General features: G+C 45.0%; 1 protein-coding gene across 2 annotated transcripts in view; it reads right to left on the bottom strand.

Moving 5' to 3' along the window:
* The window catches only part of LOC138811997 (biliverdin reductase A-like), a 35,615-nt gene extending 31,565 nt beyond the window's left edge, over positions 1-4,050 (bottom strand). For both annotated transcript variants that reach the window (XR_011367533.1, XM_069999952.1), the window contains exons 1-2: positions 4,025-4,050; positions 1,449-1,543 (exon numbers count right to left, since the gene is read on the bottom strand). Coding sequence is in view for 1 of the 2 variants with exons in the window: in XM_069999952.1 (XP_069856053.1) it covers positions 1,449-1,543; positions 4,025-4,035 (106 nt within the window). In the remaining variant the exon portion in view is untranslated. The remainder of the gene's footprint in view (positions 1-1,448; positions 1,544-4,024) is intronic.
* Between the last annotated feature and the right edge of the window lie 13,256 nt (positions 4,051-17,306).

Below are 17,306 nucleotides of genomic sequence, written 5' to 3'. Positions count from 1 at the left end.
GATCACGGTTCAAAGCCAGACTGGGCAGGAAAGTCTGTGAGACTCTTATCTCCAATAAACCACCAGAAAACTGGAAGTGGTGCTGTGGCTGAAGTGGTAGAGCACTTACCTTGAGCTGAAGAGCTGAGGGACAGTGTCCAGGCCCAGAGTTCAAACCCCTCGACAGATTAAAAAGAAAGAAAGAAAGAAAACATAGCTATGACCAGGCACTGGTGGCCCACACCTGTAGTACTAACTTCTCAGGAGGTTGAGATCTGAGCATCAAAGTTGGAAGCCACCCAAGACAGAAAGTCCGTAAGACTCTTCTCTCCAATTAACAGGTCCCAGTCTCACTCATGGGTCTCAAGACTTAAACATTTCCCCAAAGCCCCAGCTCTCAATCTGATCACGAGGGGTTTTAGGGTCCAATCTCCAAACTTTGTACGACACTGATATTCAGACCATACCACATGCATCTCAGAATTGTTATTGTTGGGACTATTCATTGAAGTTTCGTGCTATCCTTTGCCAGCCAGAATCCTTTCAGAACTTTACTGATTCACAGAATCAACAAATTATTTACAAACTAATTTTGCTCTATTGCAGCATGTTTAATTGAAGGTATTGCCTCCCTAAATTTACTTTACGGAAATGTCACAATTGTTTGATTTGAGGTCTCAGAGATGTTGATGTCTATTTATGGTCCTTTGCCAGAATAATTTGGAAGACTGGGATGATTAAAGATTTGGGAAACTTTTATATGAATTATTTAGTTTTATCTTTCTCCCCTACTTTCCTGTAGAAAGGTTGCTAATGGAGCTTTGACCCTACCAGTGATAACTTAGAGAATATGAAAACACACTGAGTAAACAAGATGCTCTAAATGTACTACTATTCTATATGAATACCAGGACCAAAAAAATTAAAACACAATGAAACCCATTTGTATAATTACTAGCCACTAATTTAAAAAAAATAAAACTACACACATTAGCTCCAATTCGAGCTTCTTGCCTCTATGGAAAATTCTTTTTTTTTTTTTTTTGGTTGGTCGTGGGGCCTGAACTCTGGGCCTGGGCACTGTCCCTCAGATCTTCAGCTCAAGGCTAGCGCTCTACCACTTGAGCCACAGTGCCACATCCGGCTTTTTCTGCTTATGTGGTGCTGAGGAATCGAGCCCAGGGCCTTATGCATGCAAGGCAAGCACTATACCACCTTCCCAGCCCTCTATGGGTAATCTGAAGGCTTTATAAACTTGTGGCCAGAACTAATCCCATGTCTCCATCCAACTCCAGAACACTCTGGGAAATACACTGGATACAATGTTTAGTGGTTTTTATTTTCTCAGCCCACAACATCATAACCAACCAAGCCCATCCCTCAAATGTTAATATGAACTGAACAAATACTATGAGCACTGGTGCAAGCCGTGAGGAAAACATGTTAGGGAGATAGTTCTGAGAGAGTACCTGGAGGATGTAGTTTTGGAAGCATCTCAGGCAGAAGCAGGGGAGTCAGTATCCAGCATGCATTGGCCTGTTTTTGGACATTTCTGTGAAGCCACCTGAGGAAGGGTTACACTGAGTGAGGTCGTGCATGTCTACGTAGAAGTGATAAGCTAAGGGAAAAAAAAACCAGAATGTAAATATGATCTTGAGAACATCTGGAGTGGTGGCGGGGGGGGGGGGGGAATCTTGCCATCACAAGTCCAGTGGATTCTAGAGGAACCTGAAGCCAGGCTCCCTTCCACAGGTGCACTTCCCCTGGTGGCCCAAGAAGACCTGTGATTTATGCAAACACAAGGAGAACCCCTACCTCACCTTCATTTGAATGAAAGTCTGTTGGGATGGGTGCAGTCAGCCTGGCCACACTCCCCTTCTGGCTGTACAAATTAAGTTGTTTAGCTGAATTTTCAAGTCAGCTGGGAGACACTACCCTTTGCTACCCCCTGCTGTTGTAACACTAGGCCAAATAGAAGTCTTCTTCCCAGGGATCTTGCTTTCTCCTTAGTAGAGCAGGCTGAGCTGGTAACATGGAGAGAGCAATAGCAGAAGCTGCAGTTACAGTGGCAGAGAAGGCCATAGCTGCAGGAGTAGTGGTGGCAGCAGCGGCAGAGGTGTAAAGGCCAACAGCAACAGTGACAACACTGGAAATAGCTGAAGACCTGCAGAGAGAAAGCGGCCAAAGAAGAAACACCAGGGAGCAAAGGGAGTGGAGACAGAGGGCCGTGATAATCAGAAGATGAGAAGCTGTGAGCTGTGTCACTGCAAGAGCCGCAGAGAGCGGCCAAGCCTTAAGGCCAGGGTCTCAGGCACCCTAGGACCATGAGCTATAACATGAGTTGCTGTCTAGGGCTGAGGATCCCAGCATCCTTTACTTAGGAGCTAGAATACTTACTGCTCTAGGCTGAGGGTTCATCCCTGAGGCCTGTAAGAGAACTGGCACACTCATAGGTGCCACCTCTTGCTGCTTCCTTCAGCCTGCTGCCACTTCCCACTGCTGCTGGATGCCCAGAATTAAGGCAGCTGTCATGTACCAGGGCTTCTCTGGGTTAAAGCCCAGAGAAATAAGCCTCCAACCCAATGCCCAGAGACCCAATATGCCCCTCATTATTAGGATTTTGAGCTGTAAACCTCTATGACTGCCTGCATACACCCCGCGCCTTCAGCTACTCTGGACTTATTTTTTATAGAATAGACAAGTTTAAGTGTTCTTTGAGAATATGTTGAAAAATTGAAAATTCTTCCCAAGGACATGGAGAAGTGGAATGGAGCTCTCAAGGATATGTAGAGCCACAAGTTGCTTCTTCTCCAAAAACAAACAAACCAACAAACAAAATACAAGTCAGAGAAAAAGGAAGATGACAGTGTAGTTTCACTTCCGGTTGTGGATACATTTCCAAATATTCAGGACATTCCAGTATCAGTGGTTTGCACAAAATGTGATGTCATTAGTGTACTGAGAGAATATGGGTAGAGATGAACCTTTGTATTTTACCCATTATCTGTAAAGCTTGCCTACAGTAAGGTGCAATACCTCTTTATACTTCAATAAAAGACCCCAAAAACATGGAATCATCGTATCATACATTATTCAGAAACAGTGTAAATTTCCCTGTAAGATACCTGCTGTTGTAGGAAAAGGATGCAGAATTTATTCCAATAATGTGGGATAATAAAGTAGGATTACTTCCAAGTTTTCAATATTGCAAGTAGAAACTTATCTTAAAAACATAATTAAGGCAACTGTCCTAATGTTTAGGGCAGAAGACTAGGTATTTCTTATGAAGCTATAGTACCTTTTAGCAAAACAGCCCACCTATAGATCCATCACCAAGAGCCTCCCATACAACACAAAATAAATCTGTGTCACCAATGTTGCATTCCAAATATCTCTGCTTGCTCCCTTGCCCCTACAAAAAACCAAAACCAAAACAAAACAAAACTGATTCAAGCATGAAAGTTGAAGCTACCAGGAAAGGCATCCTGGCAACTGTTTCTGTTGTTTGGGTTTGATGGGACAGGGTCTCACTATACAGCCCAAGCTGGCCTGATACTTGCTAGGTAGCCCAAGTTGGTCTTGAATCTGTTACTGTCTTGCCTCTGCTTCTTCAGTGCTGGAATTACAGGCATGTACCACCATGCTTGCTCTGGTAAATACTTTCAATATTTAGTTGACTAAAAAGACTGGCTAGCTGGATTAGTGGCTCACACCTATCGAGGAGGTTAGGATCTAAGGTTCATGGTCCAAAGCCAGCCTAGGCAGGATAGTCTCTGAGATTCTTATCACCAAAATCTAGGGGTGGAGCTGTGACTCAAGTGGTAGAGTACTCATCGTGAGCAGAAAAGCTAAAAGAGAGCACAAGGCTGAGTTCCAGACCTAGTATCAGCACATTACAAACGAACAAATAAACAAAAAGTGTATTATTAAATTAAGTCTCTTGCTGATAATAGTAGCACAAAAGTCAGACCAGAAGCTCCTATTACCAGGCATGCGAGTGGAAGTAGAATTACATGACAAAGCAGTTCAAGTTTCTCTACAAGACCTTCTATGCATCTTCTATGGCAGGAGGAGCTTCTGGACAACACTGAATGAAGTACTTATTCAGTTTTCTGAACAGTGTAGACATAGCTCTGTCTTTTCCTTTAGAAGTGAAATTAAGAGAGGTGTGGTCATTTTTTTCAGACTAAATTTATGTTTTGTTTTGTTTTTTACTTTTTGTGGATGTCCATCTTTATAAAAGAAACTCAAGAAAAGAAAAAAAATACATGTTACAAAAAGTAGCTATTTACCTTCCAATTTTGCACAAGAAAATAATTTTGGACTTTTACAATCTCATGCCTAGATATGAAATACAACCATGTGACCATAAACCAAAGGCTACTTTAAAACATATGTGAAGTCTAGAAAAAGATTCTTAAAAATTCAATTTGGACATTTGACACAGAAGTTGAAGCTGATCCTTACCAAAATCATAAATAATTATGATCATTTTGCTGAAGAAGAGGGAACAATTGTCAAAATTCTGCACAGTAACATAAATGAAACATGCTAAGTTAACTCAGAATATGCTCGAAAACTATTTGTCAGTCAGTGATCCTGGTAGGAGTGAGGAGCATCTATGCTCAAGCCTACAAAATCATGTGGTACAGGGTAGGCACTTTCCTTTCATACTTCTCATTGGCTGTCTTGACTGACTGCATCAGTGGTTTTGTGTGGACTTCAAATGATACATATGACGCTTCAGAGAAAAAAAAGGTTCCCCCCCCACCTCTGTCAGACATTAAAGCATGATTTAGAGATATCAATATGTTCCTCTCAGAAGAAAAAAAATACTGGCTAAATATGTTCAAGAAAAATGTACAGGTTATTAAAATGTAAAGGAGTACTTTTTTGATGTATAACTCTGTCACGACATACTTGTCCTTTATGACCTACCACTGCAATCCACTAATAAAGTATTATCTACAAAAAGACAACAAACTTGATGTAAGGCATAACCACATTAATTTGTCTTTGAAAACTGAACTAGTAAAAGATCGATAGTGGATCAATGAACAGCTATGAACAGATGCCATTTCGTGTGTGTGTGTTTATTTCTTGTGTTTTGCATGCTAATTTTACTTGTGCACTTGCTCTCAAAACTATTCATATAGTCTATAGTTCAAGTATCTTAAAATATGATTAGTGTCTATTAATTCTTTGTAAAAGCACCATTTGGGGGCCTCAGAATTTAATGGCAGGCTATTTTAATAGGGGGAGAGGAAGAAAGAGGGCAGAGAGGGAAGAAGAGGGCAGGGAGGAGAGGAAGGTGAGGGAGGAAGGGAAGAAGGAAAGGAGGGGGAGGAGAAAAGGGTGAAGGGGAGAGGGGCATGGATGAAGGGCAGGGGTGGGGCGGAGGGGGAGAAGAGGCAAAGAGGGAGGGCAGTAGAGGAGGGGGAAAGCAGAGGAAAGGGGGGCAGGAAAGGAAGGGGCAGGGGAGGGCGGGGGAGGAGGGGAGGAGGGGAGGGGAGGGGAGGAAGACAGAGAGGAGAGAAGGGAGAGAAGCAGGAAGCGGAACAGGAAGAGGGTGGGAGGAGGCCAACCTTTTCCTCCAGAGAGGGAGAAGCCTCGGCGCCCAGGCCCAGAGGCCCGTCCGCTGGGTCCTAACCAAGGCCGCTGGTCGCAGAGACTGAAGAGCAGCTCTAGCCCGCGGAGGCCCCACACCGGAAGTCTCGCCTCCTCCTCCCGGGATCGCCCCTCCTCTTCCGCTGAGGAGCCCACAAATAGAGCTCCCAGCTCCGCGGCTCTGCAGAGGCCGAGCAGGTCGAGTCCTCTTCGGGCCCTCGGGAGCCATCCACGCCTCTCCTTCGCTGCTCCTCTGCGGGCCTCGTTCGTTCGGTGCACAGCCTCTCTTTCGCTGCTCCTCTGCGGGCCTCGTTCGGGTGCACCGTGGCACTTCCCCTGAGAGCTGAGCGCGGCCCGATTGTGCTGAGCGTCCTGGCGTTCATGGATGGCAGGCTGGGCGCACGGCGGCCGGGTCCTGGGGCTGGAACTGCAGCTGTGGTCAGGGGACCAGCCCCTGAGAGGCCTCTGCCAGAGCAACCAAGGTGTTAGTGCGCTGCTCACCTGGGCTCAGCTCCACCCACGCCTGGGCCCCGCCCATACCGCTGGCCCCTCCCTCCCTCGGCCCAGACCCAGCTGAACTCCCACCTGCCTCACTTCCCATCCCCAGACCCCCCTTGCTACCTGGATGGGGACCCAGGCCAGGTGCTCCCTCTTGGGGGAAATATGGCTGCCCTAATAAGCCTCTTTGTCCTGTGCCTGCCTGCCTCTGTGTGGGCCCCTGGGATGGATGTGTCCCATCCTCTTTCAGAAGGAATGAAGTTTCTGGTTCAAGGGTCTTTATATCCTGCCCTGGTGCAATATGAGGAGTGTGGCCTCCCACAGCCGGTGACTGCAGAGAAGGCTTCTCAGAGTAAGAGTGGTGGTATATGTATGTGAAATTCACCTATGTCATTTAATGACACGTACATGGTATCTATGCATATGTCATATATGTGCATCAACCATTTTCTGCCCTGAGTTTTAATATATTGAGAGAGGTAGAAGATGGACTCCAATGAAAATGGAATACTATATGAAACAGTACACAGGAAAAATTGAGTTAAAAACATGGTGCTAGAAATGAAAACCTTAAGACAATCACCAAGGTAATCTCTCAGAAAGTAGAACAAAAAGAATGCAAGAAAGAGAACTCACTTCCTTGGTGGCTCATGCCTATACACCTAGCTTCTAAGGAGGCTGAGTTTGGAGGATTTTGTGCCAGAGCAGCAATGAAATATTCTCAAGACTCAGGTCCAAATGACTAGCAAAAAGCTGGGCTGGAGACATGTCTTATAATAGAGTGCCAGCTGTAAACAGCCAAGGGGAATGAGATCAAGCACCCTCCCTCCCAAGGGAGGGGGAAAGAACGACTCATAACTCAAAGTTGGAGTTTGTAAACTGAATGTGTTCGATAAATGCTCAGTGTAATAAATATGTCCATATTAACCCACTTGATTACAAAAATTCAGGACAAAGGGTGACAGAGTGAGGACGCTCAAAAAGACAGCCAGGTCCCATATGAAGGATCAGGAATCAGCTTTGGATTTCTCTGTAGCAACCTGAAAATGAGCAGAGCAAGCACTGCCTTCAAAATTCTTAAGGAAAATAGATGTAACCCTAGAATTCATGTACATAGTCGAATTAAGGCCAGTTTTAATACAGATATTTTCAGACATGCAAAACATTTATTTCACCAGGTGCATTTATTCAAGGCTAAAAGGCACCATGTGTTGGGACTCAGGCCTGCAATCCTAGCTACTTTGGAGGTTGAGATCTGGAAGAGTGCAATTTGGAGGCCAGTCCAAATAGAAAGTCCATGAGACTCCATCTTCAAAATGAGCAGCAGAAAGTCGGCTGAAGGCCTGGCTCAAATGGCACAAGATCATGAAGAAGAAACCTAATGAGCGCAAAACCCTGAGTTCAAGCTCATTATTCCCTAAACCTGTCTTATATACTGCACTTACTATGTGTTGACTATCACGTATGCAGTGTTCCTGAATCATTTATCTTACATAGTGTTTGCATTCAAACAATAATGCATCCACAACCAACCAATTGCCCTAAAATCTGTACACCTTTACTATGAGCAACCGTGGAGCTCCCTCTGCTGTATGTTTATTTTTCTGCAGTTAGTCAAACAATTGGGGGCCCTTTCTGAAAATATTTAAATGCAAACCTGCACTATTGATTATCTCATAAAAGCCACCCTGAGTTGAAAACGATCATTATAAATTTTTCTGCTATGCTCCATTGGGACAGAATAGCATCAAACCATAAAGACAGCTTCAGTGGCTCCTTGCAGTCCTGGGTGGATTGAAGGCTGAATATATAGTGTAAAACGAGATAAGGCTTGCAAATAGCCTATGTGTGTGAATCATGGTAATGTCTAATAAAATGCAAATGCAGTGAATAGTTGGTACATTGCATTTTTAAGAGAAGAATGTCAAAGAAAAACTGTACACATTCAGAATAGGAGAAAACCTTTCTCTAGTATTTTCTATTCTTCATTGAGCTGAACCTGTGGATCCAGGGAATAGGGAAGCCTCCCTTTATATGTGATCTGTATATGTGAACATAAATATATAAATATATTAACTGGCTATATATATGGCATAGCATGAGGGGTATATGCAAAAAAATCAGTATATAAACCTTATCACACTTACTATATTGCTCAACTCCTAATGCTCCATTGATTATAATACAAGCATCGTAATGATGATGCACAGACCACCTGTTAATATAATATTACCTTTTGTACTTTGGAATTGTAGACTAGGTCCTTCCAACCCCTTTCTTTGTTCTTTTGAAAGAATGAGAAATCCTAGTTTCCAGAAATTTTTCTAGAGCTAAGCTTAGAAAGGAGTACACACATGAAAACCCTGACCCCATTAAGTTGGTGTCTGGAGCCTCTGGAAGACAATCAGCAAAGAGCCAAAGCCCTTACCAAAAGTGAAGCTTAGCCAGGCACTAGTGCTCAAGTCTGTAATCCTAGCCACTTAGGAGCTGAGATCTGAGAATGGAGGTTCAGAGCCACCCTTGGCAGGAAGGTCTCTGAGACTTTTATCTCCGATTAACCACCCAGAAGCCAGAACTAGAGCTGTGACTCAAGTGGTAGAGCACTAACCTTGAGCAATCAGGCTCTGAGTTGAAGCCCCAGGACTGGCACCAAAATATTAAAGGTTATCCCAAACCATGATCTAATGACTCTTACAACTAACTGGAACAGTAGACTTCCAGTTCATCCACCATCCATTTCCAAAGCCGAAAATCATTTCTTCTCTGATGACAGTGAACAATTTTAGCCCTGACTGGATTCCCTGTGCCTGTTTGCATGTCTGGGTTTCTGTTTGTTTGCCTGTGGATGTGTGTTCATTTGCAATGACATCAGAGACAAATAGCCACCCTCAGCGAGCTACTTGCCATGAAGTGTGTCTTAGGGATAGAGAAGTCACAGATGGTAACTTTGTCGGTTGAATCTTGTAGAGGATGTGGTTGAAATTTCTCTCCCTGGTCATTCTGATCTACATGAACCATGAATGGCAATTGCAATACACATGAATTTTGTCAGGATCACCCAGGCTGAAGTATGGAGTATTTTTGCTTTCTTCCTAAAAACTTGGTGATGCTTCCCCTTTGGGTACATACAAGAAGCATGCTTTGTTTCTAAATAGAACTTTTGGGAGTGCAAATACCATAGAAGACACAAAGATATCAGCAATCAAATTTCATCAGACTTAAGAAACTAGGCATTTCTAAACACCATAACTCTCATTATCATGATTTTGAGCCAAGACAGTGACATTCTATTGTCCCTCTTCTCCAGCCCCCCTCTGGGAACATGTACAATATTACTGTGATCAAACCTGATGATGTGAATAGCAGAAAAGCTCTGCAAATTTAAAGAAACAAAAAAGGAAGTCACATTTGCTTACAATACTTTCAATTATTTGAGAAATTACAATAATCTTACAGATAATTGGGAGACAAACTATTGTTTGTAACAAAACAAAACAAATATAGTGATGTACTAGGTACCTCTAAATGCTTTAAGCATTCTCTTCATACTCTAGCCACTCTTCCTACATAAAACTGCTTGAACCAACAACCTACATCACTTACAAAAATTGTATTCCATATATTGGAATGTAACAAATACCATTTCTGTTTAATAATCAGAAATTGGATCTAATTGTAAGCTCACATCAGCTTGCTTGATTCTTTGTGCCCTAAGTCTGTGACTATAAAACATGATTTTTGTGTCTTTCATTCTTTCTGGCCCTCCTTCATCTTTCCTTCCTCCTTTGTTCCATCATTCCTTTCTTCTACCTTTACTTCCTTCCTTTCCTTCTTTCCTCCAAACTAACTAACTTACTTACTTACTTCCTGTCTCTCCTGCTTTGTTCCTATGTTTTTCTTTCCTTTCTCTTCCCCATTCCTTCCTTTCTTCCTCCCTCCCTTTTTCTCTTTCTTGCTTTCTCCGTCCCTCCATCCCTCCCTCTTGTCCTTCTTTCCTTCCTTCCTTCCTTCCTTCCTTCCTTCCTTCCTTCCTTCCTTCCTTCCTTCCTTCCTTCCTTCCTTCCTTCCTTTCTCTTTGTCTGATTTGGAATTTGAACTGAGAGGCTTGTGACTACATTGCTGCTTCTTCCTCTTTCAACCTAAAATTCTTCATTTTGTTATGCTGTATGTCATATTGTTTTTGCTATTTCACATTATCTGGATCTTCTCTATTGCTTCTCTTCTTTCTCATCCTGCTTTTCTATGTTATTCCTGCCCCTACTCCTGTTTTTCTCTTTTGCCTAGTTTTATTCTCAAGTATTATTTTTTTCCAATTAATTTCATTCCTATAATTCATAATTAGTATCTTATTTCATGAAATATTATCTTACGTCCTGTTTTCATCTACTCTTTTTGGAATCGTAGTATAATTACTTTTACCTGGGGCCTGCTCTTTTTATTTCCATTGCTGCTTTAGCTATCAGTTGTGGAACTGAGAGGTTGGTTCATTTCCTTGAGTTTGTGAGTTAAGTGTTTTTTGTTTTGTTTTGTTTTTTACTATAAAACAAATCCTTTAATTTTTAAAATGTTTTATAAAACAATGTTACACTTAAGCCAGCCCTGAAGATAAGCACAAAATTTACCAGTTTACACATTTAAAAAAAGACAAAAACAAAAACCCACAACAAACTCAATCACCCACTCTGTGCATAGGACGATGCTAGGTGCGATAAAAGGGAATCTTAGCCCTAGAAACACGATTTCACTTTCTGGAACTGCACCATTTCCTTTCCCAGAGAAACCTATTGTTTCTGCCACCTATTTCCACATGTAGCACACAAAAAAGTAGACCCATTGCACAGCAACAGCTGTGATCTCTAGAGAAAAAGCAGCTCACAGACTCCAGGCCAAAACGACCAGTTTTGTCATCTTCTGTGGCTGTGACAAAACACCTGACCAAAGCCTGCTAAAAGGACTAAAGGATCCTTTTGGCTCAAGGTTTTATGGATTTCCATCCATGGTGACTTGGCCCCCTCTGAGCCTGTGTGGAGGCTGTTGAGCTTGTGATGGTCAATAAGCAGAAGGAATGGCACAGTGGAGAAGCCAAGGTCCCAACCGCCCTTCCAGGGTGGGTCCCCATGACCTCACTTCCTTCTGCCTCCTAGGTAACACCAGAGGCTAGTGGCCAGCCTTGAGCACATCAGCTCTGAAGCACATTTCAGTTTCAGATATTCATAGATACTGGATGGAGCTCAGGAGGTTGCATGGTAACATTCCCTGCAGATGTAAGCCTCCCAATGCTAGAAAAGGGATTGAAAGACTGCCTGGAGTCCTGTGACTCACCTTGCCTGTGAGCTGTGAGCCCTGGAGCCTTCAAGGTCTTTGCAAAGCAGGACACGGTTTAAGGATAACATCCTCTTGCCCCTGATGGTGAGGCAGGGATCTCACAGGCCTTTCACTGTAGCTGCCATTGTAGTGCACTGAAATCAGGAGTCTGAAGTGAGCAGTTTGTCCTTTTATTTTTGCAGCTGGACTATGAAGACTGTGTCCCTGATGACCTCTGGCCTCCACTATATTCTAGTGATTTCAATGGGAACAGAAGGTAAAAATTCCTTGGAGATTACTTCTCAGACTGTGATACAAGCTAAAGAAAAGAAATTAACTATATAACTTGGGGGGTAAGGGGAGTCATGAGGGCAAACACTCAGAGAACCTGAGGGAAGGGGTGACACTGCTGAAAGAAATGTACTCAGAGCCTGACTGCTGTAACTGTAATCCCTCTGTATTTCACCTTTATAATCAAAAGAATCATCTGATTCTTAGAATGAGAGTGAAGCTCAGCCCACACTTAGAATGAAACCGGGACAGGTAGCTGCAAGCAGGAATTCCTGTATTGTGTACAGTGTGGAAGGAGTTAATGAAGTGTGTGGCCCACACCCATCTCACAACTGAAGCACAAGTTTTCTGTGTTGAAACTCCAAGTGTTTCTTCCAGTCCACCTGAAGCTGTGTCTTCAGAAAAGCTGGGCTTGCCACAAGTATATTTGAAAGGGAAGAGTTTTTTTTCTGCTTCTCATTGTGAACATGAGACCCAGCTATTCAGTCTCATGGCCTTGGTCCTAAGGCATAGATTGGAGCCATGCATTATCCTTCCCAACCCAGTCTCTTATCCATCTCCTCACATCCTCCTTCCACCTTCCTTGTGCCTGATAAACATTACATGAGGTTGGACACAAGACTCATGCACGTATTCCCAGCTAGTGGGGAGGCAGCAATTGGGAGGATCACAGTTCAGGGCCAGGGCAAGTAAAACTGTTAGCATGACCGCATCTCAAACAGTAAGCTAGATGTGGTGGCATGCACCTGTGCGTGTACCTCCATGGTTGATTGCAGGTTCAAAGGACCGTGGTTGGACTTGAAATAGGACAAGCCAGCAGGGGCTATGATAGATTTGCCTGAGAGAAGAGTAGGGAGTAAATTACCGGTGTGGTGTGTCACCAACAATGATAAAAACTGACATCATGCAGGGCACTGGTGGCTCATGCCTGTAATCCTAGCTCCTCAGGAGGCTGAGATCTGAGGACTGCAGTTCAAAGTCCATTTGTGGAGGAAAGTCCAAGAGACTCTTATCTAAAATGAACCACAAAAAAGCCACAAGTGGTAGCCTTGAACACAAAGTTTAGGGGCAGTGCCCATGCCCTGGGTTCAAGCCCCAGGATCAACACACACACACACATTATGACACAACTAACCTCACATTGAAGTAGACAAGAATTAAATTATTAGGCAAAAATACTTTACCTTAAATGACAAATATCTGTTAGTAGATTAAAATAAGAATAGAAAATTCGTCTGCTATAGACAGTGGATCACAGGTCATCTGTACCAGATGCAATATCAATACACAACTTTATTGATCTCAAATAAATTTTCCGTTTATAAAGAAAACTCTACAAAAAGATTGTAAATTTTGGTACATATTTGTTGCTTATAATCCAATAAAACTAGAAAGAACAATAAATAGCTGAACCAAAATATCCACTTGAAAAGAGCATACTTATTTCTAAATCATCCTTGAAGAAAAATTGAGAAAGGAAAGGAAAACTACCTGAAATCTCCTCACAGGAGAAAAGGAAAATTCTCGTTAAAACATTCTATCTTCAGCTTTGTTTCCCCTCTCATCACATCCAGCACTGAAGCTGTTAGGTCATTCATTTGGGCAGTGATTCCAGCCCAGGTCCCCGCCAGCGGCGTCTGGGTCCCCGGCCCTGCGCCCCGGCCCGGGACGCCGCACCCCCACTCCCGCACTCCGCGCCCAGACTTCGCCCCAGTCCGGAGCTCGGCGGGCGCGTCCCGGTCATCGTCCCCTAGTCCAGGGAGGCGGCGGGGAGGGAGGAGGTCCCGGCGGCCCCGGCCCCCTCCCGGTCGGTCCCCCAGCACCTGTCCGGGCTTGGAACCATCCTGGTCCGCCCTGGAGCCCCGTCGCCTCCCTCCCTACGGCCCCTCCCCGCCGGCCACAGGGGGCCCTCCCCTCCCGGCCCGGAGCTCCTCCCCGCCGACCCGCGGTCCCAGCCCCCTCCCCGGGCCCCGGGCGCCCTCTCCCCCCTCCGCCCGCCCGAGGTGAGTGACCCCGCGGCGCGGGCCAGGAAACTACAGACTAGCCGGGCTCTCGGGACAGCGGCGGCGGCTGGTTCCCGCACCCGGAGCCCCCGCGACCCTCCGGAGCGGTGCGTGGAGGCCCCGCGGCTCTGCCACGCGGGTGGCGGAGCGCCGCACCCCGCCGGTCCCCCGCCGCTCGGCTGAGCGCGCAGACACGCACCCTCGGGGTCAGGTGGCCGCTCTGCTCTCGCGTCCGCACCCCCTGCCAGCTGGCCCAGGCTCGGTCTGCACCGCGAAGTGCACCGCGGGCTAGGCCGCGAACTCCCGCCAACCGCCAGCCCAGCGCGCCCGGGGAGGTTTGCTCCCAGGAGACCAGAGTTTGCAGGGATAGCGGCTGTCCAGGATTGCCCCCTGCCCACAGGGCCGCGACTGCTGCATTCGGGTGTGTGCGGGCGCACCTGTGTGTGTGCATGTGTGCGCGCCGGTATTGGGACTTGAACTCGGGGCCTCGTGCTCTTGCTGGGCTTTTTGACCAGGCTGGTGCTCTACCACTTGAGCCACAGCTCCACTTCCAGGTTTTTGGTGCTTAATTGGAGAGAAGAGTTTCATGGACTATTCTGCCTGGTCTGGCTTCAAACCCCAGTTCTTACTAGAAGGAATATCCAAAACTCACTCTTCGCAGGCTTTCTCTGGTTATGCTCAGGGCCAGCCATTGTCTGTTCACCTTTCCGTTTGTGTAACTTGTGCTCCTACGTTTTGGGCTAAATAAAGTCGCTCACTTCTCAGCGGATCCACCATTCTTTCTTTCCATTCTTGGAGGCTAATTTGACCTTCAGGGTCTCCCTCCATGTCTGCAGACATCCAGCGCAGGTTCATTAGGCTCAGATATTGGTTCAGGTATTCACAGCACTGCTGGCCATTATTAATAGGTTAGCTAGAAAAGATAGATTAAGTGGCTCATGCCTGTAAAACTGGTCACTCCGGAGGCTGAGATCTTAGGATAGCGGTTTGAAGCTAGCCCACGCATCCAAGCCTGTAAGATTCATCTCCAATCAACCCCTCCTGAAAAGCAGAAGTGGCTGTACTAAGCCTTAAGACCAGAAGAAAGGAAAAGAGAGATCCGTATTTCTTTATCTGGTGCACACCCGTGTGTATGTGTAGGTGTGCATGCACACACATACAGAGGCCTGAATTCAGGACCTAGGCTTTTTTTACTCATGGTTAGTGCTCTACCACTTGAGGCACAGATCAACTTCTGACTTCTTGATGATGAACTGGAGATAAGAGTCTCACAGACTTTCCTGCCCAGGCTGGCTTTGAACTATGTTCCTCAGATCTCAGGCTCCTGGATAGCAAGGATGACAGGTGTGAGCCTCTGACACTTGACTATCTTGGCTTTTTTGTCTAAGTGTGTTTTGATTACATCTACTGAGCTTTATAACTTAAAATGCAAACCAAATAGAAAACAGAAAGTGAAACTTCCAAGTTTTTCTAGGCTCTAAAAAGAAACACTAAATATTTACTCTTCCTCCTTCCTATCCTCCACCCTCTCTTCCTCTCTTTCACAGATTTACTTCAGTCACAGCTCCACTTCTGGCTTTTGGGTGGCTAATTGGAGAAAAGAGTTTTCTGTCTAGGCTGGCTCTAACCAAGTTTCTCATATCTCAGCCTCCTGAGTAGCTAAGTTTATGGGGTGCTAGCCATTAGTGCCCAGCTCTTTACTGGGATTTGAGCTTGCACTGTAGGAATAAAGCAGTGTACCATGGTGAGCTAGTCTGCAGCTCATTGTTCAATAATTAGCATGGCTAAATGAGTTTGGTGAATTTCCATTGGTCGTGGATGTGTCAAAGATGTTTTTCTTCTTGTGTGCAAGCATCCTGCCTTGAGGTTTTCAGAAGAGCAATGCTTGAACCCGGGAACAGCCAAATTACTCATAGTTGTAATACCCTGACCTCCTGGTATGGCCTGGGTGTGGTAGAAGAAACACAGACCAGCTCTAACAGACAATAGTTTTGTATACAGATGTTGAAAAAAATGATCGACGTGGCTACATGCACTACTGAGTAGGATCTGCCTCACAGGTCAGTGTAGCAAAGGGTCAGAATGAGATGAAGATGGACATTTCAAGGCTTTCTCTCACTTTAACCATCCATCAGATAGCCATAGCTTCTAGTAAACACTCAGTATTTTCAGCTAAAGTGGCCCTCAGAAGTTTTCTGAAGAAAGCCAGGCAACTGTGATCACAATCTACACATCAGGGTTGTTGTCTTCACTAAGCCAGTAGGACGCTAATAATGTTGCTCAGGTGTGTGACTTCCAAAGGTGATAACTTGGAACAGATAAACCAAGAGAAGATGCTATTGTTCTGGTGGGACACATGATTTGACATCTGGGTAGATTCTAGGGAGGTACCAAGGGCTCCTTGTGGAATGAGATCTTTCCATGGTGACAGTTCGTGGTTTATCGTTTGTATAGTCATGTCAAACCTCACTAGTTTTAGCTTCATTTTGTCATAAGGGGTTTCAAGCTTGGGGTTTTTGACAAAGTAATTAAGAATCTTCTTTATTTACCTATTTCTTCATTTCTTCATTCATTCATTCATTTATTTTTGGTCAGTCTTGAGGCTTGAATTCAGCCTTGGTGCTGCCCTGAATTTGTTTTTCTCAAAGCCAGCCTTCTACCACTTTGAGCCACAGCTCCACTTCCAATTTTCTGGTAGATAATTAGACATAGAGACTCATGGACTTTCTAGTCTGGGTTGGCTTAAACTGTGATCCTCAGACCTCAGCCTACTGACTTGTGAGGATTGCAGGTATGAGCCACCAGCACGTGGCTAAAAGTATAATTTTAATGGATATTTATTAGCACCTAGAGTTTATGTGCATTTTGTCTCCTTGTACTAGACCTTAGCTCTGTCATTCCCCACCATAGCTTCTCCAGTCTGGTTTCTAGTCAGGAATCATGAAGGGACCATTACTCCTTCACAGAACATGCTAGGTTCACACTGATACATTGATTTGTGTGTGTGTGCGTGTACACCAGTGCATGCCCCATGCACACACACACAGATGTGAGCACACACACACACACACACACACACACACACACACACACACACACACACACACACACACACGGCAATACTGAATTTAAAGGCCTGGTGTGGGGAAATCTGTGGGGAACGCAGGCAGCAAAGATGGCCCTGAGAGGAAGTTGAGTGGGCAGAGCCGGATTTGTTTAGGCTCAGTGTGTAAACAACTCATGGAAACTTAGGTGCATGATAAGGTATGGCCTTTCAGTGATTGGTTGGTTCATTTCCTCCCTTCCCACGCAGTCTTTTGCTTTAAAAAGGGGATGCTCCCTGTTAATAAACGAGTTCCTGCTTGGTTTGACTTCCCGCGGCATCTGATTGTCTCTGGGGCTAAGGGAGGCTGGGGAACGGGCAGGCGAGCAGCTGCACTTCGCACTTACCTTTCCTTGGACCCCATCTGTCCAAGGACGGACGAAGACCCAACAGCCAGGGTGCTTTTTCTCCTCAAGTTAGCTCTCTACCACTTGGGCCATAGCTCCACTTTCAACTTTTTGCTGGTTACTTGGAGATAAGAATCTTTCTGATTTGTCTGCCTTTGAACTGATTTGTCTGCC

The sequence above is a fragment of the Dipodomys merriami genome, unplaced genomic scaffold, assembly GCF_024711535.1.
Source record: "Dipodomys merriami isolate MVZ:Mamm:240054 unplaced genomic scaffold, mDipMer1.0.p SCAF_556, whole genome shotgun sequence".
In the NCBI taxonomy this organism is placed as follows: domain Eukaryota; kingdom Metazoa; phylum Chordata; class Mammalia; order Rodentia; family Heteromyidae; genus Dipodomys; species Dipodomys merriami.
This window is presented reverse-complemented; position numbering and strand designations above follow the sequence as displayed.